This window comes from Ostrinia furnacalis, unplaced genomic scaffold (genome assembly GCF_004193835.3).
Source record: "Ostrinia furnacalis isolate ACB-3 unplaced genomic scaffold, ASM419383v2 OfSCF0069, whole genome shotgun sequence".
In the NCBI taxonomy this organism is placed as follows: Eukaryota; Metazoa; Arthropoda; class Insecta; order Lepidoptera; family Crambidae; genus Ostrinia; species Ostrinia furnacalis.
This window is the reverse complement of record NW_021130308.1, coordinates 924286-947553: the sequence shown is the minus strand read 5'-3', so window position 1 is coordinate 947553 and position 23268 is coordinate 924286. Positions and strand designations below refer to the sequence as shown.

At 35.1% G+C, this 23268-nt stretch overlaps 3 protein-coding genes across 3 annotated transcripts; 2 read left to right on the top strand and 1 right to left on the bottom strand.

The window, feature by feature from the left end:
* The first annotated feature begins 444 nt into the window (after positions 1 to 444).
* LOC114366145 (general odorant-binding protein 28a) lies at positions 445 to 2617 on the top strand. The gene is made up of 5 exons (XM_028322925.1): positions 445 to 565; positions 782 to 949; positions 1699 to 1816; positions 2186 to 2271; positions 2508 to 2617. Exons 1-5 carry the CDS (start codon positions 506 to 508, stop codon positions 2520 to 2522), a joined length of 447 nt encoding a protein of 148 aa, XP_028178726.1. The 5' UTR covers positions 445 to 505; the 3' UTR covers positions 2523 to 2617.
* Positions 2618 to 3040: 423 nt separating this feature from the next.
* On the top strand, positions 3041 to 11092 carry LOC114366189 (Odorant-binding protein 99c). The gene is made up of 8 exons (XM_028322974.1): positions 3041 to 3399; positions 3703 to 3870; positions 4932 to 5049; positions 5157 to 5242; positions 7425 to 7592; positions 8061 to 8178; positions 8331 to 8416; positions 11056 to 11092. The coding sequence occupies exons 1-8, from the start codon at positions 3352 to 3354 to the stop codon at positions 11074 to 11076; spliced, it is 813 nt and encodes a 270-aa protein (XP_028178775.1). The 5' UTR covers positions 3041 to 3351; the 3' UTR covers positions 11077 to 11092.
* Positions 11093 to 13771: 2679 nt separating this feature from the next.
* LOC114366313 (uncharacterized) lies at positions 13772 to 21296 on the bottom strand. Its single transcript, XM_028323152.1, has 5 exons — positions 21167 to 21296; positions 20391 to 20477; positions 15737 to 15806; positions 15121 to 15344; positions 13772 to 14227 (listed from the first exon to the last, which is right to left on the bottom strand). The coding sequence occupies exons 1-5, from the start codon at positions 21293 to 21295 to the stop codon at positions 13772 to 13774; spliced, it is 966 nt and encodes a 321-aa protein (XP_028178953.1). The 5' UTR covers position 21296.
* Between the last annotated feature and the right edge of the window lie 1972 nt (positions 21297 to 23268).

The following is a 23268-nucleotide window of genomic DNA, read 5'->3' as shown; positions in this document are numbered from 1 at the left end:
ACTTAATTAAAATGAAGAAATATCAACTTTCTGACTTCACTATACCATTTATATGACCATGTTAACATGGGCTAGTGTCGGCTCATAATATACCCATTCATCTAATACCCTGTATAATGGGTCCTTTACTTTATTTCAGAAATGTTTTGTTTAAAATGACAATTTCTAGAAAAAAGTGTAATAATAATACGAGAAAAGTAAGAGTTTGTTTTGTTAAACGATCATTATTTGAACCCTTTTCATCAAAACGGCAAACACATTGCGAAACAAACAGTTCATCACTCTGCATTGCCATTAGCGATTTACCTACTTCATTTCGCGCTCATAACCCTGTGATGGTGACATTCCCATTGTTACCATCAATTTCATGGTGTGAATGGACATGTCCAATATTTCCCCATTCATAAGCTTTATAATAGTTTCGAGCTTATATAAATGCGTTTACACTGCTTTACACCTTGTTATTAACATTTTTAAATCATCGGGAACAGTTTGGTGTGGAAAAATGTTTGCTCTTGTGCTGAATATTCTATTTATTTGTTCTTTCATTCAATCGAATGTTGAGGTGTGTAAAAAATTTAATACTAGTTATATTACAGAGTATTATACTTTTTATTATACGACTATTTTCTAAAAAGTGAACTTCCACGTCATGATCGAAGATCAGTTTGACTCTGGATTATTTCTTTTCCACCTGAAATCAATATTTATTTGTTGTCAATTGTTGTTTATAAGTCCTTGAGTTATAAAGTCTGTAGTTTTCCGATGTTATTAATTCCAGGCGAATTCCCAGCAAGAACTACAGAAGCAGTATATGAATGCCCTGAGAGAATGTTCCCAAGAATATACCCTTTCACCTGAGGATTTAGAAGAGCTGAAGAATTCTAAGATGCCCGACAGTGAGAAGGTTAAGTGTTACTTCGCTTGCGCCTATAAGAGGGCTGGTATGGTAAGTGATTTCTTCTCCCTAACCTTTTCTTCTATTCATTTGCCTCATTCAAACTTCATAAGTCGTTCAAATGATAAATTGTTTGAAATTTTAATGCTATCTATTCTCAAACTCAAACAATTCATATCAACACAAAGGGCTATTGAATGAAAAAGGTTTTCCTGAAGCTAATTGGCTTCATTACAGACCATTTATTTTAGGAAAATTTTATGAAGGATGGATATTATTTTGAAACTATAGTCAGGTCCATAGGTCACACGTATGAATGACGTGACTCCAAGGTCTTACAGTGTACTAATTTCACGGTGTGCGGTGGTCATAAGTGGCCCCGCCTAAATTGTGACTAAAATATTATGTTGCCGGTACAGTGCATGTCTGTTTGTATGATTTTATTTTACCCTACCCAATAATTTCACTGAATTTTTGAATTGGTCTTATAGGAAAAAGGATCGTCTTATGAATTAGTAAAATTAAAACAAGATATACACTGGACCGCAAAGAAAAGGGGTCTTCAAAAGTACTTGACCAACCTTTATGAAACAAAACATACTATGAAAACTACGCAGTTTTATTTATTTTAGTCTTTATTTCATAAAGCTAGGTACTTTTGAAGATATTTAAGGTTTTCTAACCGACCCTTTTTCTATTCAGTCCAGTGTTCTGGAAACTGGAAATCTGAATTAAGTAGGAAATTCGGTATTTCAAACATTTCAAAAAAGATTTGAGCACGTCATCTCTGATGTTTGCAGATGGATGGAGAAGGTAAATTTTGGGGCGATAATGTGAGGAAGATGTCTTTACAGCAATATGGGAATGACGAGAGTGTTGTTCAGAAGATTAACCACTTTGTTGACGCCTGCAATAAGGGTAAGTTTGCTATAGAAATATTTGAGAAAAGCATAGTTGTCTTGAGCATAATAAGATGGTCAGTAATAGTTGTTATAGTCTGACCAGAAGCGGTAAAAATGGGAATATTTGCTGAGGATTGGATTCAGCGATGTGCTCAATACACACCCTTAAGGCCTTTATTACAAATTGATACAAAATTCAAGCTGGTTATAAGTGGAATTTTGATATTTTTATGCTTAAATCTTTATTAATATCATATGTGTCAAATCTTCCTCAATCAATTCTTCTACTTATTTGCCTCTGGTTTAGGGAAGATTGTTCTTGCAATGGAAACCGAATGACCTGTTGACGACGTAGGGTCATCGTAAAAAATATGTATATTTTCAGTGAATGAAGTCCCAGTTAATGACGGAGAAAAGGGCTGCGAACGCGCAGCTCTTATGTTCAAGTGCAGCAATGAGCATGCTTCCGAAGTAAGTCTTATAAAGATAATAAAAGTATTATTGGAATATTAGCTGACTTTATAAATATCATCAGTTACTGAATGCAAATTAGTCTTTGATGTACGAGACACTAAAAATTCAAGTCTCATAAAAATTACATAATTTTAAGTATTATTTATCGGATTTCTACTTGCTGTTGTAGCTCTAGATACAATGACAAATAGTTGAACTATTTGTATTAATTCTGTTTCTTTTCTTTATTTCAGCTTGGATTTATCTAAGAACAACAGACAAAATATTTCAATTTGTTGATATTGTTGCCTGTACGGATAATTTCACGAAATAAAATCATTCGCCAATTATGTGTAATAATGAATTATGAATAATAATAATAATTTATTTCCGGTCCTAAGACACTCATATAGAAAATAGATCTTTAAAATTTATATTATTACATTTCAGTTAAGATATTCTGATCCATTTAGCCCGTCAAACATTTAAATAATATCAAAAAAACTAATTAAACAGAAGAACATAAAACTCATTTATTATTTGCAAGTAGGTTATTTAAGAAGCGCTTTTAGCCTTTTACCCGTCCCATTATAATAATAAATCCCATTATAATGTAGTATAATCCTTAACCCTACCACTATTATGGACATTAAGGCCAGTGCTGAGAAGAAGCAGTGCAAGAAACTCAGTCAGAGCAGTATAAATTATGGAGATCTTCCCTCCATAGCAACCTTTAAGAAAAGGAATGATCCTGTAACAGACAATATATACTCGTGCAAGTTTATTAACATTGTTGAAAATCAAACCTGGGTTGTGTGTGTGTGTACATCAGACGGTCATGACTCTCCAACTTCATTTGTTGAAATAGGTATAGTTATGTAGGTATTTAATTTGAACAATCTAATGATTGATAATGATGACAGAAATAACATTTGTTTAAAAAGGACAGGTTTATTTTCATGAACTTAAATTATAGTATTATAGTAATTTCGGTTTTTAAATCAAATTGGTTTTAAAACAGATCCTGCACGTATAAATACAGTGTCGTATTGCTAAACATTTAAATTGAAATTGGATTTAAAAGACTCAACTTCCAAAATGATGCGGATATTGTTTGTGGTTTTGGTATTTGGAGGATATACCTATGTGAGTATTTAAGTATTTTACTTGTTTTAATGCACTTCTTTAAGTATCTATTACGCAATATGTGCAGTATTATTATCTAAGAAATCTCTTCTAAATACTGGGGTAAGTTTATTCAGATGTATAAGAAAGTTAGGTCAAATAAAATGTACTCATACCTATGTGTAATTTGTGTATTCATATAGCTAAGTTATTATTTTAAGACAAAGCGCTTCAATGTATAAATTGCTTGTACAATAAATAAAATGTGTTTGGGTATTGCTTCACTTTCAGTAAGGTCTCTATTGGTTGTGATTTGACTTCCAGGCTCTAACAGAAGAAGAACTTAAGGCAGAATTCACAAAGTTGGTGATGAAATGTCTCAAAGACCACCCAGTGGACATGACTGAGCTGACCGCCCTTCAGAAGCTGGTGATTCCCAAGAAGCCCGAAGTCAAATGTCTCCTGGCCTGCGCGTATAAACTGGATGGAATTGTAAGGAAGTCATCAGCATCATCATCATAGTTATTATTTTTTTTCTGGCAATAATCAGCAATCTTAAGTGTCGCCTCAAGTTCTCAATATTTTTAATTTATCTTGAAAAAAATCATCATCATTTCAGCCATAGGTGGTCCGCTGTTGAACATAGGCCTCCCCCAATGATTTTCATATTGACCGGTTGGTAGGGGCCTGCATCCAGCACCTTCCTGCTACCTTTAGAAGTTCGTCGTAATTAATATTGACGGTTAACTAGGCCTGGCTGACATAGCTCGTAGAATTGCCCATATCTCAGTGGCAGTGGGCGGGGCATATAGCTTGTAGAAACGATGGCCATTGGGGCAGAAAAGTTCTCGAGTGGCAACAACGGGCCGGAAGACGTAGCGTGGGCAGGCATCCTACTAGGTGGATTGACGATCTGGTGAAGGTCGCGGGAAGAACCTAGATGCGGGCAACGCAGGAGTCGTTATGGAAAGCCTTGGGGGAGATCTTTGTCCAGCAGTGGACGTCATTTGGCTGAACTATGGACTATGGATTACTAATAACTATGATAGAGCTTGCAGGCTCGATCCCTTAACAGAGTTCTTTCGAAGCAACCAAGGACGCGCTCTCTAAGGACTTATTATTTAACTGTTCCAAATCTAATTCGCATAGAATCCTGCATTAATCGTGTAGTAGAGAAGTAAGCAATTGGTGCGACTTCGTATCGTTAAACTCTGTTTAACCCTTACTTCACCTCCCCAACCCGTCTGGCCAGCGTGGGGAGTGAAGGCCAAATCCTTCGTTTGCCTCTGGTAAATTAGAGAGGGTCTTGCTCCTGCAGTGTAGACTAAAGGACCTGATAGTGAGGTACCCGTAGTCTGAAGAGCGATATATGATTTTGGCTCTAGGTACCCACTGATTCTATAGAAATAAGTCGAAATAGCACGTAGTATTGAATAATCGATCAACGTGGATTAGGGGAGGCCTATGTTCAGCAGTGGACGTCCTATGGCATAAATGATGATGTTGATCATTGAAAAATGGAAGATCATGTTCTTTATATTTAACTTTTGCAGATGAACGACAAAGGTCTCTACAATATCGAACACGCTTACAAAGTGGCTGAGCTTGCCAAGAACGGCGATGAGAAGAGACTTGAGAACGGAAAGAAGATGGCCGACGTGTGTGTCAAAGGTACTGTTTTATAATTTTGACTTACTTTCTTACTCCTAAGACTTAGCGGCCTTTCGAGATATGCTTTTTTGGCAATCAATGAAATTTTAATAATCTTTGTATTTCAGTCAACGATGTTGAGGTCAGTGACGGAGAAAAGGGCTGTGAAAGGGCAGGGCTTATGTTCAAGTGTGCAGTAGAAAATGCGCCCAAGGTAAGCATTTACATTAAAATATTTAAAAAATAGTGACTAATACAGTAGAAGTTTCACATTTACTACTTCGTACATACTAGGATTTGCTATTCACAAAGTCATATTTCGTAGATTGATTGATTGGCGACAGCTACGCGCAGCTTACATTTCCTCTCCTCTAATTTCGGCGGAAATAATCCGCACATCTACTCCTCTCTAGGCCTATAACTGTTGATTTTACTTTTGTAACCATTTCTTTTAAAAAAAAAAATACCTTCACAAGCACATTCAATCTAGGAACTGGTAACTCAGGACATCACAAATGCTTTAAATTGTGTATTATTTTAAACTTAATTAATAAGCCAGTGCAATTCAGGGATAATAACACATGTATTTATTTTCAGTTCGGATTCAAGCTCTAGAATACCAGACAATCTTCTACTATAGCTTGGCATGTAAGAAATGAACCACAGTGACCAAGTCGATAGAAAGGATTAAAAACCTATTGAACAGGCGATACTTAATTGAAATGTTTCTGTAATGCTCCACATACCTAATTAAGTTTTAAGATGTTACAAATAAATACTTACAATGAATTTTCTGGAATATTTTTTTATCCCTTAACACCTTTGCTGCGGCAGTAACTTTCTAATACTTTCCATTCCTTCGGTACAAGGTCAATAAACCTGGTATTAAAACTTACATTGTGGCGGCACAAGGTTTAAAGACCTTGTAATATTTAAGATATATTAATTTTATTTTTGGCTTCATGTTAATAGATATTGTGTTTTTTTTCTTTGAATATTAATAATAATGCATTTATTGACATACACCTGAAGGCGTTCGTGAATAACTTGTTTAGTATGAAAATTATAGCTATATTCAAAATACAAGGCTTATGCACCTTGTGCCGCACTGAAGTAGGGAAGTCTGGTGGGTATTCTAGTGATGTGAAATACAAATATCGATAGTTTAAATTAAGTTTTAATAAAAAAATAAAAAAGTAACAAACAAAGATGTTTTAATAATTTAGTCTAAATATTTTACAAATAAGACATACGTGCATAAATACTTAAATAAGCTATATTTAAAGAAAACATATTATTTAATAACATTTAGTTACAACTTCAAATGTTTGTCACGAAAAACATTATTTAAATTAGCAATAAATCGTATAGCAAATTAAATTATAATCAATTTGGAGTTTTGATTTTGTTTGTTTCTCTTGACGCCATGTCGACATGTGCGTTTCTTACGAATGCGAGGCAGCACTGGCTGCACGAAGCTAGCGTGGGGTGCGGTACCAGGTGCGCAGGGTACAAGGTGCTTCGACCTGGTTTCGCATTGTGAAGACATTTTATTACTTCCGTGCGGTTCCAGGTCTAAAAACCTGGTATTAAGGTAGGTACATCATTGGATTCTATTTTAAGAATACATCATAGATATATATTCATCACTTTCCTACACCGGACCCAATTGAAGTTATGCCTTTCGCACGACAAGGAAGACTATAATTTTCTTAGCCGCACGGTAAGCGAGACGTACACAAGGTCTATAGACCTGGTTTCGCACTCAACGTGTTAACTGAAGAAGAGGTGGCTTGTAGGCTCCCCTTTGAATATTGTCTTGTCATGAACACTGCTTACTATGTTTTAAATGGCAAAACTTCCGTATCTAAAACCTAACACACGTGTAAACGTATTAATAAATTGCATAATTTCATACATAGATTATGATTTCAAGATATAAGTATTTTATGATAATCAAAACCTGAAATGTAATAGATGAAGTATAATAGAGATGGGTTATTATTATAATTTATTTTATAGTTTACCTACCTACATACAAAGACTTGATACTTATCTAAAATTAGTCATTTACATGCACCTACATCAATTATTTCCAAACATAGTATAAATTGACGAAATTTTTGATGAATATTCATTCCAAAAACTAATATTGAAGAAAATCCATCATTATGATACAGTTATTTTTGATTGCTGTGGCGTTATTTAGTGGATATGGCAATGTAAGTAAAATATACAATATTTATACTTTTTAAAATGGTCTGGAGAATTCCAGAAATTGCTTTTAAAGGACGATTCTAGGACTGCAGCGAATCATTCTAATTGAAAGTTAATAAATGTGTCCTTTATTTTATGAACTATGAGACGAGTTATAGAAATAACCTAATAAATTACAGGCACTGACCGAGGAAGAGATTAAGGCAAACTTCATCAAGCTGGTAGTGCAGTGTATGAAGGATAACCCGGTGGAGATGATAGAGCTGGTCAACCTGAAGCAGCTGATCGTCCCCAACAAACCTGAAGTCAAGTGTCTGCTGGCTTGCGCCTATAAGCTGGACGGCCTGGTAAGGATATTATGGCCCTTATTTGATTGAAAATATTTTGTAGCAAGATGTTGTTCTCAATGATTAAGTCCGATAATATTCGACGTGAAATAAGATTATGCAACGATGATGATTATGATGTTGAACAAAATGTGGAACGAACGATCCACATTTTAATTTAAGTCAGTAAATTTTTTCACTTTCCTTAAAAATCAAAATCAGACTGATCCTAAAGGGGTAATCTTATGATTTTTTGAGGATTCTATATTGGTACCTAGCAAAAATATGTAATTTCGGATCGGACTTAAAAATTTTGTATAGATAACTTTTCCATTTTAATTTCCTATTACTGAAGCGCTGAAAAACTCTTGGAAATCTTCCATTTGGGTAACGTAAGACCGCACCATAGGCAATAAAGAATTAGGTATGTTAAGAAAGTCACTTGTCACTGTGAATTCGTACTTAACCCTAACATTCTATATTTTACAGATGACTGACAAAGGTCTCTACAATATAGAGCACGCTTACAAAGTGGCTGAGCTCACAAAGAATGGCGACGATAAGAGACTGGAAAACGCAAAGAAGATGGCGGACGTGTGTGTCAAAGGTAATACAAACAAATCACTATCGTCTATCCTTCCAATGATGGATATTAAAGAGCACCTTCTCTACTATAAAATATTAAAGAGCGAATTCGTCAAAATAAGTATCTAGAAAAATCTAGAGAATATTTTTTTATCACCAACGTTGTTCTTTTAGTGAACGACGAAGAGGTCAGTGATGGAGAAAAAGGCTGTGAAAGAGCTAGACTGATCTTCAAATGTGCTGTAGAAAATGCACCTAAGGTGAGCTTAACCATTAATATAAATTGCTAACTAATTATTTTTAAGCCCAGTGGGGGTTTTCTAATCAAAACGACATGTTGACGGGTATTTCTCATCGCCACGGTTCTCATCGTCACCTTCGTGGCGAATTTTATTTCTAACTTATTTAAACTTTTTGTAAACAAAAATTGTAGCGCTTGATGTGAAGATTGTATTCTCAGTAAATCAGTCAAATAGTGAGTCTCGTTTGGAAGCTTTAACGTTTTGAATTTTTTGATGCCACGAAAGTGATTCTGTATTTCACAGCAATATTTTTTTCAAACTTTACTACTGTAAATGACTCTTAAGTGTTTAGTATAACACATATTTTGTCTTATTTTCATAGATAAATAGCAATAACATAATATAAATAGGTACCTACCTACCTTAAATACAAGATACAATTTTACCGATTAACTCATCTATTAAGTTACAAGATTCTACGCAATTGGTTTTAAGGGTGACACTGGTGGCATTCTGAAATGCTAAAGAAGCAAAAAACGGATTATCAGTACCTCAATAAAAAAGAACTCTTACTGATTATCAGTTCCTCAACAAAAATATATTTTTTATTTTGGCCAGAGGGCCTCGTATTTTATTATTATTGCAAGCTTATATTTACTTTCACATGTCTGGTGTAGGCAAATCTTGCAACTTAAAATTGACCAACTTCCCGGTTTCCCATTGAGTTGAAATTTTTCATGCATGTGTAGGTAAGTCGGATGACAATGCAATATTATGATGACATGGAGCTGGAAGGTAGCCATAGGAGCTCTGCAAAAAACGACATAACCCCATAGAGTTTGGGCTCATTTGATTTGTATTGACGGGAACTTCCATCCTATATGATAACCGGTGTCTGATGATGAAGCCGGAAGGTGGTCATAAGAAATCCGCACTGAAAAGACACAACCTCATCGAGTTTGGGCTCATTTGGTTCGTATTGAAGAGAACTTCAATCCTATAATAATAACTAGGGTCTAATGATGGAGCTGGAAGGTAGCCATAATAACTACGTAATAAAACGACACAACTTCGTCAAGTTTGGTAATTCGTATTGACGAGCACTTCAATCACATATGATAACTAGGGTCTGATGATGGAGCTGAAAGGTGGGCATACGAATTCTCCGCACTAAAGCGACACTACCTCATCGAGTATGACTTCAATCCTACTTATATGTTAACCAGTCTGATGATGGAGTGGAAGGTGGCCATAGGAACTCCGCAATAAAGCGACACAGCCCCGTTGACTTTGGGCTCATTTAATTCGTCTTAAAGAGTACGTTGGCCTAGATCAGTGTTTTTCAACCTGTGGGTCGCGACCCCCTGGGGGGTCGCCAAGCCTCTATTTGTACAAGTAAATCTCGCGATTAGCTTTTAGTCATATAAATTGAGTAAAGTAATAAGTTGATGGGTTTGAAATAATTTATAGTTTATTTTATTCTTTTTAGCGCATTAAAAGCTTGTTTTTCAAAAACAATTTTTATTCCAATCTTTTATAACTCAAACTTCAGATTAAATGTATCTTACAAACAGATACCTACACAGTCACATATACAGACATACATACAGACAGACAACAAAAATACGAAGCCCTTATTTATTTATTGATCTACTGATCTCTACCAACCACGTATAATTTATTAGTTATTAAAATATTGTAAAAACATAAACACCAGTCACTATATTTTGAAATAAACCAAAGCAAGAAATCACTTTCGTGGCCTAAAATCACCTTCGTGTATAAAACACCACGAAGGTGATGCCACGAAGGTGACGAAAATTTTAGTTTTTTATGAATTATCCTTAAATTTGAATTTAACGGTTCAAGTTGAATACTACACAAATAAGTCTAACATGTTGAGTTTTCAATGGCAAAGTTTCAATTAAATTGTTTAAAGTTTAGAGGTAGAAAATATTGTTCAAGCAAGCGACGGTATGTCTATGGATAATCACAAAAAGTTACGTATTTTTTTCGCGGAGCGACGATCGACCTATCTCACCTCCCCAATGGTCGAAGCGCGACTGACGTTAACCGAATAGAATGCTGTGATTGGTTGCTGGTGTTCGGTTTAACGGCAATTTTGTATTATTACTCAAAATTTTAGGTACCTAAAATCGTGTGACCAACGTATTTCGCTTTCTCAATTCAAAATAATTATAAGAAGATATTTTTTTGACTGTTGTGTGGAAAGTATATTTAATTACGATGATTTTAGTATATGATACACACAAATTGAATGAAAATTGTGAATGCAGTAACCAAATGTTTCATTGCAACCGAAGGTGTGACACGATGAGAACGCGAAAAATGACCCCGTTTTTTATCGTTTCATGTGATTTTTTCGTATTATTTTTGCTTCTATTACGATAAAATTTATTTTGTATGTAGCTAAATAGATATTTTATCATCTGATTTCAAAGTTATTGTTCTAACTTATACCGTTTATGAACTATTACTGTGTGACCATCAAATTTGAGTGTAAATGAGAAGTACCCTGACACCTTTTTAAGCCCTTGCTAACGATGTACTAACAGTTATTTTGAAGTTGTTAATTTTTTTGTCAATTTTTTTAAAACCTTGTGGCATTGTAACTATAATTTTTATTTTATTTTCAGTTTGGCTTTAAAATAAAATGAAGAAGACCGAATACATCACAATAATAATTTAGGTAATGTTCCACATAATATTATTTAAGAAGTTATATTATTAATTAAAATGGTAAAGAATCTACATGACTGTTATTTATTTCATAATCTGAAATACAAAGTTAATATTATTAAGACAAATAAATACTGAGAAACTATACTTCTTTATGATTAAAGAATATATATAGTTTCTCAGTATTTATTTTTCTTTTAATAATATTAACTTTATAGTTGAAGGTCAGATTTCACATACTTCCTTTTATTTATTTTATAAACACACTCAATGCTAAAAAGCGGCATCTACCGGTTATTATGAAAACCAAACGCGGCAGTGTTCGCTTGCTGTTTACTAAACGCAGGTTAACTAAATGTTAAGGTTCTTGTTTTGAGACAGATGGCCTACCTACCCTTAAGTTACATCTGTGTGTTTGGAAATTAAACTATCACAACTAACAGTTGCAGGTTCACTTGGGGTAACTGACAAAATACAGTTTTTCAGTAGAGCCGTTTAAAGTTTTTTTTCGTCTTAAATCGGACATAACTTTTTTCCTATTTAACCTTTTTTGGATCTGTTTTTACAGAAATGCTTAGGTTTCTACGCGGTTTTAGATTAAATAAAAAGAATTATCTAATATGTTTTAGTAAAGGAAATAAATTGCAGTTACACCAATGTATTTTTGTACTTTTGACAGTTACACTAATTTTACACCATACTTTTGGAAAAAACATAGGTCAAATTGGTGTAAGTACTGCCCAAATTAAAATAATTTGATGTTTTTGCTGGGTTTTGTTTACTTAGTTGCTGTATAATTTATGTAAAAGTATTAAAAAATAAGAGAATTCATGAAAAAAATAACATTTTGTCGTTTTCTTTGTTTTTTATTTTATTTTATTAGAAGTAACTTTTATTTTATTCATTAAATAATGTTAAAAAAGCCATGGGAATCAAGAAAATATGTGTATTTAATTTTTTTAAGACAGAAATATTTAAATAACTAAAGTATTACTGTGAAACTAAGTAATTTTAATATTTTTTGAAGCTTTGACTTACCTTAACTTACCAATACCGTATTTAGCTCTACAGGGCAACTTAAACTGAAAACAAAATGGATTTAATTTCCCACCTCTTTATAGCAATGTTGAATTAAGGTCATGAGTACTACAACAGTAAAAGTAACAGAGTAACAACAGGTTAATGTTAGCAACGCGCAGTGACGCCTAGTTGGCTGGATAGTTGCTCAATTTCAATTATTTTTTTTGTTGAGCTAACTTTAACTTCTTTAACTGATACTGCTGGTATAATAATAATGTAATATACCTTAAAACTTTCTAAATTCCTATTTTATTTCATGTTATAAACCTTAGCAAATCAGTGTAATTGCAAAGTTTTGTAGCAAAATTTTTACATTATTACAGATACACCAATTCAACCTGGTAAAATTATTACAATGTCAGTTACACCAAAATTTTGAAGGAAATCTGAAAAGTTCACACCTGAAAATGTCCGTGTAATTGTAATTTTTTTAAAGCTAGAATTTTTTTACGTATACCATTCGAAAGAGCAGAAAAAACTAAGAAAAACTGTATATTTAACTCAAAAACCGTATTTTGTCAGTTACCCCAAGTGAACCTGCAACTGACGATATGTAGATAGTCTATATTATATTATTTTGCAGTTTAACATAATAATAGTAAAAGGACGGTCTTTGTTACCTACATCAAGACAAGTTTTGTAGTAAAATATCAGCGTTTATGAGTAGCTTGATGTGCAGTCGTCCGTACATAATTTACCAGACACCTTGCTAGTAATTAAACTTGCCAACGATGTTAACCCTTATCTTTTGTTTTGGATACTCTCAAAACATCACATCAAACCATCTGTCGTTTAATGATTTCACGTCCGTTTGAACAGGTGAACTGAATATCCACTGGTAATAATACAGTTCATAATTACGCCAAAGAAGAAACCATTTACGAGAACTAGTTCAAAAATAATTTTAAAAAAACTACCAAGTTGCTATTAATTTGTAGCTGTATTAGCTATGTTGATGTGTGACATGGCTTAAAATTTACTAAAACACAATTCAAGCGCAGAAAAATAATCGATATTGGACTTTAATGCAAGAATGCACAAATATGCGTGAATATCAACACTGCGTTCATTCTACTAAACACTTTATCGCCAAGCAGCAAGGATCAGAATTACGGTACCGATACCGGCATTTCACGCACACGTGCGCAAAATAAGAGCAAGTTTTTAAACACACCCCTGCGCTTGGGCATCCGTCCGCACGCACACAGCTAAACCTAAGCAACCAACTTCATTGATCGAGCTCTCAGTTACTCGGCTGACTTCACTCCCGTATGATCTTAGTGACGTTTGCCCAAACAATTGACGTGCCGCATTTGTTTTGTCAATATTTAACTGTTTAATATTGATTGTTCGGTCTCTAAATTGTGTCATTGTTGTGTTTAGTGCTGTTAACATTGTGCTAATTGTCTAGTTTGTAATGTGTGATTGATCTTGTGCGAGTTCTGTTTTTGGTGTTCTGTGCGTGTTTTCGGAATTCTTTTTCTTGATTCGGGTAAGTTTTTAAAATTAATCAAACTAATCAAAGTGTATCAAGTGTATTAAACATATTCTTAACAACAAGGTAGGTAGGAAGGTAATTTCAATTAACTTATACTAGTTACTGTCATCGTCTTTCATCATGAGCGGTATAGGAATGTAATGTTTATCTATAGAATCTTTATTATTCTCCATTTGATTAAAAGCCTTTTGAATAGCAGTTTTTCCAGTTGGATTTACATTTCTGAACAATAACCTATGGCGGTTATTCTTGGCTTTATTCAATAACATCCCTTTTTTAGTGCTGCTCGCTCTATTATTTTTCACTTTTGAATTGGATGTACTGTCATTATTCTTATGGAAATGATTCAAATTGTGTATGATAAATTCATCTTCGAGTCCCTTTTTGGTGAATATCTCTTGCTTGATGTTAGTTTCTTCGGTGTCACGTCTTCTTCTTCGACCTGATACGACTCCAAGTTGGAGAAGAACTGGGTTGCTGACTAACGCAGCTGCAGCCCCCAATAAGGCGATACCGGCTATGGGCCACAGAACTGTTTTTGCGGCGAGAGCCTGAAACAAAATATTTGCCTGAGACTTATATGGTCTTACGGGGCAATGCCCTACACAATCAAGAATTACAGGTTGTTGTTATTCGTCGGAGTTTTCAGGTTAGACCTGCGTATTTTATGAGAAAGCGCAGTAGAAGACACTAACTAATTACCTGCTGCTATTTTAGGTACTATCGTAAATATAATAATGATAACAGCTAGAATATCATATAAAAACTAATATTCTCAGGCCTAGGAATCTAGGATAGGTACTTATGAATACTTAAAGACATTCTAACTTCATCAATTTATTGTTGGTCCATGTTAAACAAATTATATTTTGAGAAATTATAAAAAGTGAAGGGCTGGTTATCTGATTTCTTGAATATATTAGTACCTAGTTCTACCGTGGGATTGTTAGGCAAGACATGAGCACGGACGAGTAGGTGTGACAGACATAATTTATAATATCCTGCATCGAGGTCTTTGTACAAATGATACTTGAACCTTCGTGGGATTGGTGAAGGGTGTCCTAGAATCAAATTGAGTAATTTGTCAAAACTTGATAATGATATTCTTATGAAATCTGATTAAGATTATAGTTACCTAGTAGAACTTTATCCTAATCATGAAAACACGCACGTAAAGCAAATATTCAAAGATTCTTTAGAGCAGTTAGCCATGTTGTTTGCCAAGAATTTCCTAAAAGGCTTTTAGTGAAAGCATCCATTTGTATTATACCTACCTGAAACATAGAGAAAATATTGACTTTCCCTTGTAGATAAAAGCTTTTAGCTCTCAATCCAGTTAGCAGTGCAAATGTCAAAATATTTCCATCAAGATATCTACCCACGGCGATGTCTTATACAAAATGTGTATTAGATCCTTCTACACTCGCCGTTTTTGTTTACTTACATGATCGTAATGTTTATAGTGATGTCCGTAGCCATGTTTATAATCGTCATGATGGACTAGGTGGTGATGACCGTAATGATCATGCCCATGGTGATCATGCTCGTCATAGTGGTCATGGTGATCATGGTGATCATGGTGATCATCATAATGACCGTGGTGATCATCTGGGAAGTGATACTCGTAGCCATAATGAGGGGTTTCTTCGTGATCCAAAAGGCCATACCCTGAAAATAATTTAAAAAATCACACATGACTTTGATACGTTAAATGTTAGGATTAACAAACTGTTTGAATACGGTGCTTGCTTTGTATCAAAATGTATCTAGATAGGTAAGTACATACAAGGTTCTTAGGAAACTCATTTACATCCTTACATTGTCTTGTGAACGTGTAGGTTCTAATATTCATGTCATAGGCGTGGTGTAACGATTAACTATTATGGTTAAATTATCGTCTTTGATGGTAGAGTAGAGATATTACAAACGGTAAATATAGACGCTAATGCTATTACAAACCAGTCAGTAAAGTTATAGCTAAAGATTGTACAACTATGGTATGACTTGGAAAAGACAATGGTCTTGGAGATTGTAAGAAACTGTAGATGGTTAATATTTACCATGATGGTTTAGATGAAGCAGTCCTCGACCGTGTGCTGAACTAGGTGATAAAGCACTATCTGGTACTTCCTAGAACAAAGTTAAATAAATAAAATGTATAGTGTTAGTAGAGCATTTTTGTTATCACTTTAATTTTCAGCAGCTACTGTAGTTCTAGCAAAACTTGCGTCATTTCTTATCGTTGTAAAACTAACCAATTGAATGTGAATACTTTAAAACTCTTTTACATTATCCTTATTTTAATTAGGTAGTGCACCCGCAATTGTAGCTACAAATCAAATTTTAAATTACGCACTGGCCACAAATTCGCTGTTCGAATCCCACCAGCAATTTAAAAACATTTTCCAAAGAGTTCGTGTGAACCCAGACCAACTCCTGACCATCGGAGCGTAGTGCAGACATGAAAAATTTCTTTCTTAAGTCAAAGCAGGAAGGTCGAAATTATAATTTCTTTACTGACCTGCAGCGACAGGCATAATTGAGTTCAATTATACTGGTTCAGGAAGCCGGGTGTCTATCAAGCCGTAATTTAATTTTCTTTTTTAAAGAGGTCTTATTACGTTAGAGAGATAAGCGGTTGACACTTTCAATTATTGTTTTACAGCTTTATCAGCTGACATTAGCATATGCATCATGTCTATTTTCATTAACCTTTCATAGTGCGTATGTCATTTGTTTGAAAGAAAAGGGTCTCATTGGCTTTTGTTTTCAGCCGACTTCAAAAAAGGAGAAGGTTCTATGTTCGGCTGTATGTATTTTTGTTGTATCAATCAACAAAATGATATGACAGGTCAGGTTCAAAAACTGGGATAAAACTATCAAATTTTTTACATTTCTGATTTCCAGTGATTATTGTAACAAATAACAATGGTATGAAAATAATATTCGTATTATAGTTAAATGTTAGTTCATTGATAAGTATAAATCCCTCAATTTTCCTTATTGCTTTCATTAAATACCTACATGAGTCAAAACACAATATTTTCCAATGATACCCATATTATTGGGAAGGGAGACTCATTCAGTTACCGCGAACTGGTATCAGTTATATCTGAGTAAGGTCGAGGTCGTCACGGGAAAGATTCTTAGGCATTCGGAAAGTGGCTTCGTGAGATGCGCGTGCGCACCGTTCTTATTACCTGCTACATAGAGTTCAAAATTGCACTATCAAGGTAGGAATAGAGGTAACATTTTGTAGTAACGTTGATTATACTCAAGTCTTTATTGTGTAAAAGATAAGATTGAAATTGGTTTAAGTGTCGGTGCTCTAGTTGTAATAGCAAATTATTTTCCCGAGTGTTAGAATAATGACGGTTGTTAACGAAGAATGATGGGAATTTGGAATTGATGCTATCTGTCGGCTAAACGTATACATGCATTGTAACAACTTGCCGACATTTTTAATGTATGAGTTAAATACTAACTATTCAGCCACATTGTTTTGCTAGCAGGTGTCTTAAACCTATACTTAAAAGTGTCATTTAGAGCGGATTTCATTTAGAGTTTAACTGTTAGTTTCAGAATTGTAATTGTCATGATAACGGATCATTTGCGTAAATATTCAAAACAAACCTATGAAAAGAGCGTTACCCACCTGTTTTGACGAAATACACATCTTTTTATCGTTAATTTACTCAATTATTTTGTCTTGTGACAGCAAAAAAACCGTTTTTGTGACAATAACAGCTCTGACAATATGTTAGTTAACTCTTTTATTGGTGAAATCGGCTCTTAGTAAGTATTTTTACTGCTAATTGATGCATTGAAATAGGTTTCTAATGCTTGACTGGTTCAGTTCCATACACTACAATGAAGTATAGCTGGTATGAATACTCATGTAGGACGTAATAATCGTTTGGTATCAGAATTTAAGACTCCACTTTATTGAAATAGCTGTTGAAATGTTTTTTTTTATCCATACGAGGAAGCTCTTGGCCTGTATCTCACCTGATGGTAAGTGATGATCAGGCCGAAGGTGGAAGCGAGCTTCACCCGGAATCCTCAACCACGGAGGAACTGGCTATCTCACCTCTCACTGCCTGGCCGGAAATGTTAACATTGTTGTTATGGCGACAGACTTAGGTAAGAAGGTGGCCAGGCGGACTTGGAACAAGCCCTACCACCAACCAAACCGAACAGAAAATTCTGCCCCCACTGGGAATCGAACCCGGGACCTCTGCGTCTGAAGCAGGTCTAACCACTAAACCATAGAGGCAGTTAAAACAAAGTGTTAGAACTAACTCAGAGGGAATTAGTAGAGGGTCCTGGTAGCTAGTATCTATTCTGAGTTTCTGATTAACTGCGGGGTCAGCTCATTAACATTAATGAGATTGTGTAAGTAAGATTACATGAATAACATTGTTGGCAATTTAGTACTTGTTTGTTAGGTATTTTTAGGATCATTTCCCATTGTGCGATGAATGAATCACATTACTGATTCTCGTGTAATCATTTATTTTATTCCTCTATCAATTTTTTTAATTGTTCAAACACACTGTCTTATTTTCTTAATTTGTATTGTTCCATTATAATGTTCTACTACATTTTTTTTATGCTAGACAAGGCAGGTATTTGACCGCAATTGCACCTGGTGTTAAGTGAGATGCAGTCTAGGATGGTACATATCTGCCCTGTAATTGCCTATTCACTCTCGCCTTGAAAACGCCCGGTTTACTGTTCAGGAAATACAGCATACAATTATGCTTGATTCATCAAGTTATCAATTTAATTTTATGTCATGACATTCCTCACATTTTAAACTTCCATGAAGCATTTTCTGATATTCGGGTTTTCTCGTTCTGGATTCTAGAAAAAAAATACCCTTTATGCGGTTATTCCTTTAGCTTTTGCTTCAATTGCAGCCAAAGCACCAAGGGTTTAATCATTACATGATTTACATGCATCCGCAGATCCACACGGCAGGTGGCATTCTCAGGTGACTGATCTCCATCCCTGTTACATCGCGTCAGTTAATAAAATTACGTTAACCAATCTACCAAATTCAGAATCAGAATCAGAATTCAGCTAGCTAATCCTACATACAAAGAACAAGTACTTTTATTTTTTTTAATTCCTGCATCTATTTCTGTTATTTCCTAGGCTCATAGTTACTAAGTAATATAATGTAATATGTCGGCCGTTTGGTGTAGTGGTTCGAAACGGACTACTATTCCGGAGGTAGCGGGTTCGATTCCCGCACAGTACCAACATTTGTGTGCATGAACATATTTGTTTGTATTGGACTGGGTGTTTTCTATGTATAATAAGTATGTATTTACAAAAAAAAAACTATTTAAGTATGTTTATATCCGTTGTCTAGTACCCATAGTACAAGCTTTGCTTAGTTTGGGACTAGAAGCGCAGTGTAAATGTCCAAGGATATTTATATTTATATTTATATTTAATACCTATCTCCTTCAATGTCGTAAGCCATCATCTGAAATTTTAGTCGTTAGAGAGTTCAACTTTCTGTTCAGATTAACTTCTGGGCATCTATGGCACTAAAGAGGTTTAAATAGCTTCGGATATTTCTTTTCTTTTTTATTTATTTTTGTTTCATTATTGTAGGCTTGAGTCAACTTCCAGAAGGCACGTTATACCAGTTGGTCCAGTTGGCCTGTCTGAGTCAATCTATGGCGGCATAATAGTTACAGTCCACAAGAAGACGTATTCCACTTTAAGCACCCGCCCAAATAGCACCTGCACGAATAGCACCTGGCCTATTTACATTTACAGGGCAGTTATGTACCATTCTAGACTGCATCTTACTTAACACCAGGTACGATTGCGGTCAAATAGCTGCCTTGTTCTGCATAAAAAAATATTTTTACGATGTATTCCACTTATCGCACATACAACACAGCAGTCTAGTGCTGGCTGCTAATTTTGTTAGGTTATTAATTTCACCCCAAAAGTACTAGGGCAGGTGCTATTCGTGCAGGTGCTATTGAATCGGTGCTCAAAGTGGAACATGTCCACAAGAAAACTAACTACAAGCAGTCGTTGTGAGGATAATATTTTTAAATTGCGACATTCCCGACTCGTCTGAACAAGTCTTCGAACATGCCCCATGGCCCATATTGATAGCGAGCGGACATGAGTAACCGGTAGCCGATACAATAATAAAATAAAACAATTTTATTGTGCTATCAGCTCTGCGCGATGCGATACGGTGCAGTATTTATAGTTAGGGGGTATTGTTGTAATGCTCGTGTAAGTGTTAGAAAAAACTATGATTAAGGGCCAGTTTTACATTTTTTTAAACGGTTAATATTAACAAAATTTAAGTTATATTTGGAGACTGTACTAAAATTCAAGCTGACAGTATTAACCATTTGCCATAAAAAAAAAGATACATACAGTCGAACATATAACCTCCTCCTTTTTTGAAGTCGGTTAAAAATTGTTGATTTGACTACAGTGCGCATCACAAAACTGGTCCTAAGGTGTTAGTTTGTGAAATTAGGGCTTGTTGAATAGAAATTCGAGTGTGAAGAGTTAAAGACAGTGCGAGCCATAAGGTTTCGTCTTGGCAACATTTATATGAAAATGTTTTTCATTAATTTTCCTTTTTTCTTCTTGCAAAATCACATAAAACACTTTATGTGTCGTCTTCTTGTACATGCAGATAGAAATAAATTTTATTATACGCACCTTAAACCGCACTGTGTTGCTGACCGGCGCTAAGTGAGCGTATCTTTCATACAACTCTTTCTGCAAAGTTTTCACATCCGAGGAATTCTGAAAACCAACAATGGAAATGGAAATTACACTCTTAACTTATTCAGTGCAGAACTATGCGAAAAAATGATTTCAATATGATATAGGTAGTGTGGTGGCAAATTTATCTCTCATAATAAATTCGTGTATGTTCTTACGCTACCTGTTTTACATTTTTTCAACAAAACTGAATTTAACATAATTTTCTAAACTAATGCGTCAACAGAAAAAATACACATTCAAATTAGGCATGTTGTTACAATCGATCAAAAATGTCTCAATATTGACATTGGTCTTATTTGTGTAACACATTGTGTGATTCTATTGGTGTCGATTAGCAAGCTATCTCATCACTTTTTAAAGTATAATGAATGAGGTCACACACTACATACTCGTACGTACATGATTATACTCAAAACAATTAATTAACTCATTTTCGTTTTACAAAAGATCTCTGCAAACATTGAAGCGATGAAACTACATAATAATAATATAAGTAGTTGTACTCGAAGCTATGATGTTAACTGTGTGGCATAACTAATGAACTAATTTATTAGACATAAATTATTTTCATTTTCTATTTTCAGTACTTCCTTTTATTTCTTTTCACCGGCATTAGCCACTGCCATCGACAGAGATCGAACTTTCAAATTAGCAGTCCTATGGCTAAACAGCTGAGCTAACGTTGTCGAAATAAAAAAAATACGTACGGTATCCTCAGTGACCTCAGTCACAGCATAATCCCGTAAACTTGCATTGAATTGCGTGTTGCTGATCCCGGTACACGTTCCTGTATGTACCAACGCCAGAACTATCAGCATCAGAAACCGTTTAGGCATTTCGAACCACATAACTTCAGATGCACAAATCACACACGCAACACGAATGCACAACAAACATTGGTGGATTATTGGGTAGAGCATGGCTTATAAAAAATAAAAGTGGTTAAGAATGAGAAGGCAGGCATGGCGAAGGGTTCCGTAGCTGAAATTTTTTTTTCAATCCATTTTTCAAGGACATGAACGCAGTCGTAAATGTAACTCGACTGGATATAATAGGTGATTTGTTAAGGGTACCAGAATAAACATATATTTTGTAGGTACTGAATAGTCATTATTGATGAAGAGAAATAAGTGTTCTTGTTGCAAATGCTATATCTTAGCCATAGTATTGAAGGTAAAAAGGTAAAGAAAGTTAGATATCTTTTAACAGAGAAACCGGACTTAAAATGTAGTTAAAAGTTAATTACATATAGGTAGGATAACTGTGAAAAACATTTTTGATTTTGAGACATCTAGACCTAGGGAAAAAATCGGTCATTGTCTGACCGCATTCAAAAGAATGAACGCATTATTCAAAATCAAAAGTTCTAATGGCACTAAACAGACACGCGTGAAGATTTCCCTTTAAATAAGACGTTTTAGGCCGGACGTTAGTCAGTCATTTGCAGTAGGTATAACATAACTGCTGGTAGAGACGATGGCCGTTGGGGCAGAAAAGATCTCGAGTGGCGACCACGGGCTGGAAGACGTAGCGTGGGCAGGCCTCCTACTAGGTGGACCGACGATCTGGTAAAGGTCGCGGGAAGAACCTGGATGCAGGCAGCGCAGGACCGTTCATTGTGGAAAACCTTGGGGGAGGCCTTTGTCCAGCAGTGGACGTCATTCGGCTGAAACGAATGAACGAACGAACGATAACTGCATCTGCCCTAACTGGGGAGTAGATAAACTAAAATGGTTTCACCAGGCTCCAGCTGAACCCCAAACCGCACGGGGGGGTTGACAATTTGATGTCAGATAAAACAATGGGTCCACCTGGTTACAGGCTGTTGGCGGCGGTTTCACCACACGTAATGGTCAGGCTAACTCGGCCTGTCGTGGTACTAAGAAAATTATACCCATTGTGTTCTGTTATGATATTTTATTAGAGCTAATATAACGATGTGTTGTTGGAAACACCTTGGTTTTGGACATTGTTTTGGAAGATGATGATGATGACTCTATTTATTTTTTATCGGTGAAGGTCTTTGGAATTGGATCACAATTTGTAGTATTGTTCAATTTCGGACTTTGACTCTTATTCAGGATTAACCTTAATAACTAACTTGAGCGTTAGTATTTCCACATTTGGGTCATCTCATGTATGGTCTCTAGTTTGTACCTCTACATTTCTATACCACGCGATGGCGCCCAAAACTTAGACTCTATTAATCTATCTATATAAATAATAATGAATTATTGCTGTTCGTCAGTCTGATTAAAACTCGAGAACATCTGGACCGATTGAGCTGATTTTGGTTTTAAAATGTTTGTCGTAGGGTAGGGTAGGTCTAAACGGTGAGCAAATAAGGAAAAATTGCGAATGGCATATTTATTGCCTTTAAGAGTAGGCGCACACCGTTGATTTTTAGTTGGCCGATAGTTGTGCCCGATTTTAAATTGTATGAAGAATCGGCCAAATTGAATCGGCGTAGTGTGCGCACTCCCATACATGCCCATACTGATCAACTGCCCGACTAAACTATCGGCCGACGAAAAATCAACGGTGTGCAATCAATCAGAGTATGCCTAAGGCGGAACAGAGTCGCCGGGTCAGCTAGTTAATAATAGGATTTTCGATAATTATCTTTCCCTTTCGTATTCATTGCTATACCTTTTCGATATTATGTTTTGTTTACTCACTAAGTCACTCTGTGATTAAATATATGTATGTATAAACAAAGAAGACCTTAGCTTAAAACAGATTGAGTACCACTGGCCTACTAATAACACGTAGTTAACAGCAAAAAAGTGTCCAACTTTCAGATAGAACG

Coding starts and splice junctions, on each gene's coding strand:
- LOC114366145 (XM_028322925.1), top strand. CDS start 506: ATGTTTGCTCTTGTGCTGAATATTCTATTTATTTGTTCTTTCATTCAA. Junction 566..781: donor TCATTCAATCGAATGTTGAG/GTGTGTAAAAAA, acceptor TATTAATTCCAG/GCGAATTCCCAGCAAGAACT. Junction 1,817..2,185: donor TGTTGACGCCTGCAATAAGG/GTAAGTTTGCTA, acceptor GTATATTTTCAG/TGAATGAAGTCCCAGTTAAT.
- LOC114366189 (XM_028322974.1), top strand. CDS start 3,352: ATGATGCGGATATTGTTTGTGGTTTTGGTATTTGGAGGATATACCTAT. Junction 3,871..4,931: donor CGTATAAACTGGATGGAATT/GTAAGGAAGTCA, acceptor TAACTTTTGCAG/ATGAACGACAAAGGTCTCTA. Junction 8,417..11,055: donor CTGTAGAAAATGCACCTAAG/GTGAGCTTAACC, acceptor TTTTATTTTCAG/TTTGGCTTTAAAATAAAATG.
- LOC114366313 (XM_028323152.1), bottom strand. CDS start 21,295: ATGCCTAAACGGTTTCTGATGCTGATAGTTCTGGCGTTGGTACATACA. Junction 15,345..15,736: donor GCTTCATCTAAACCATCATG/GTAAATATTAAC, acceptor AATTATTTTCAG/GGTATGGCCTTTTGGATCAC. Junction 14,228..15,120: donor ACTATAAACATTACGATCAT/GTAAGTAAACAA, acceptor ATTTTGTTTCAG/GCTCTCGCCGCAAAAACAGT.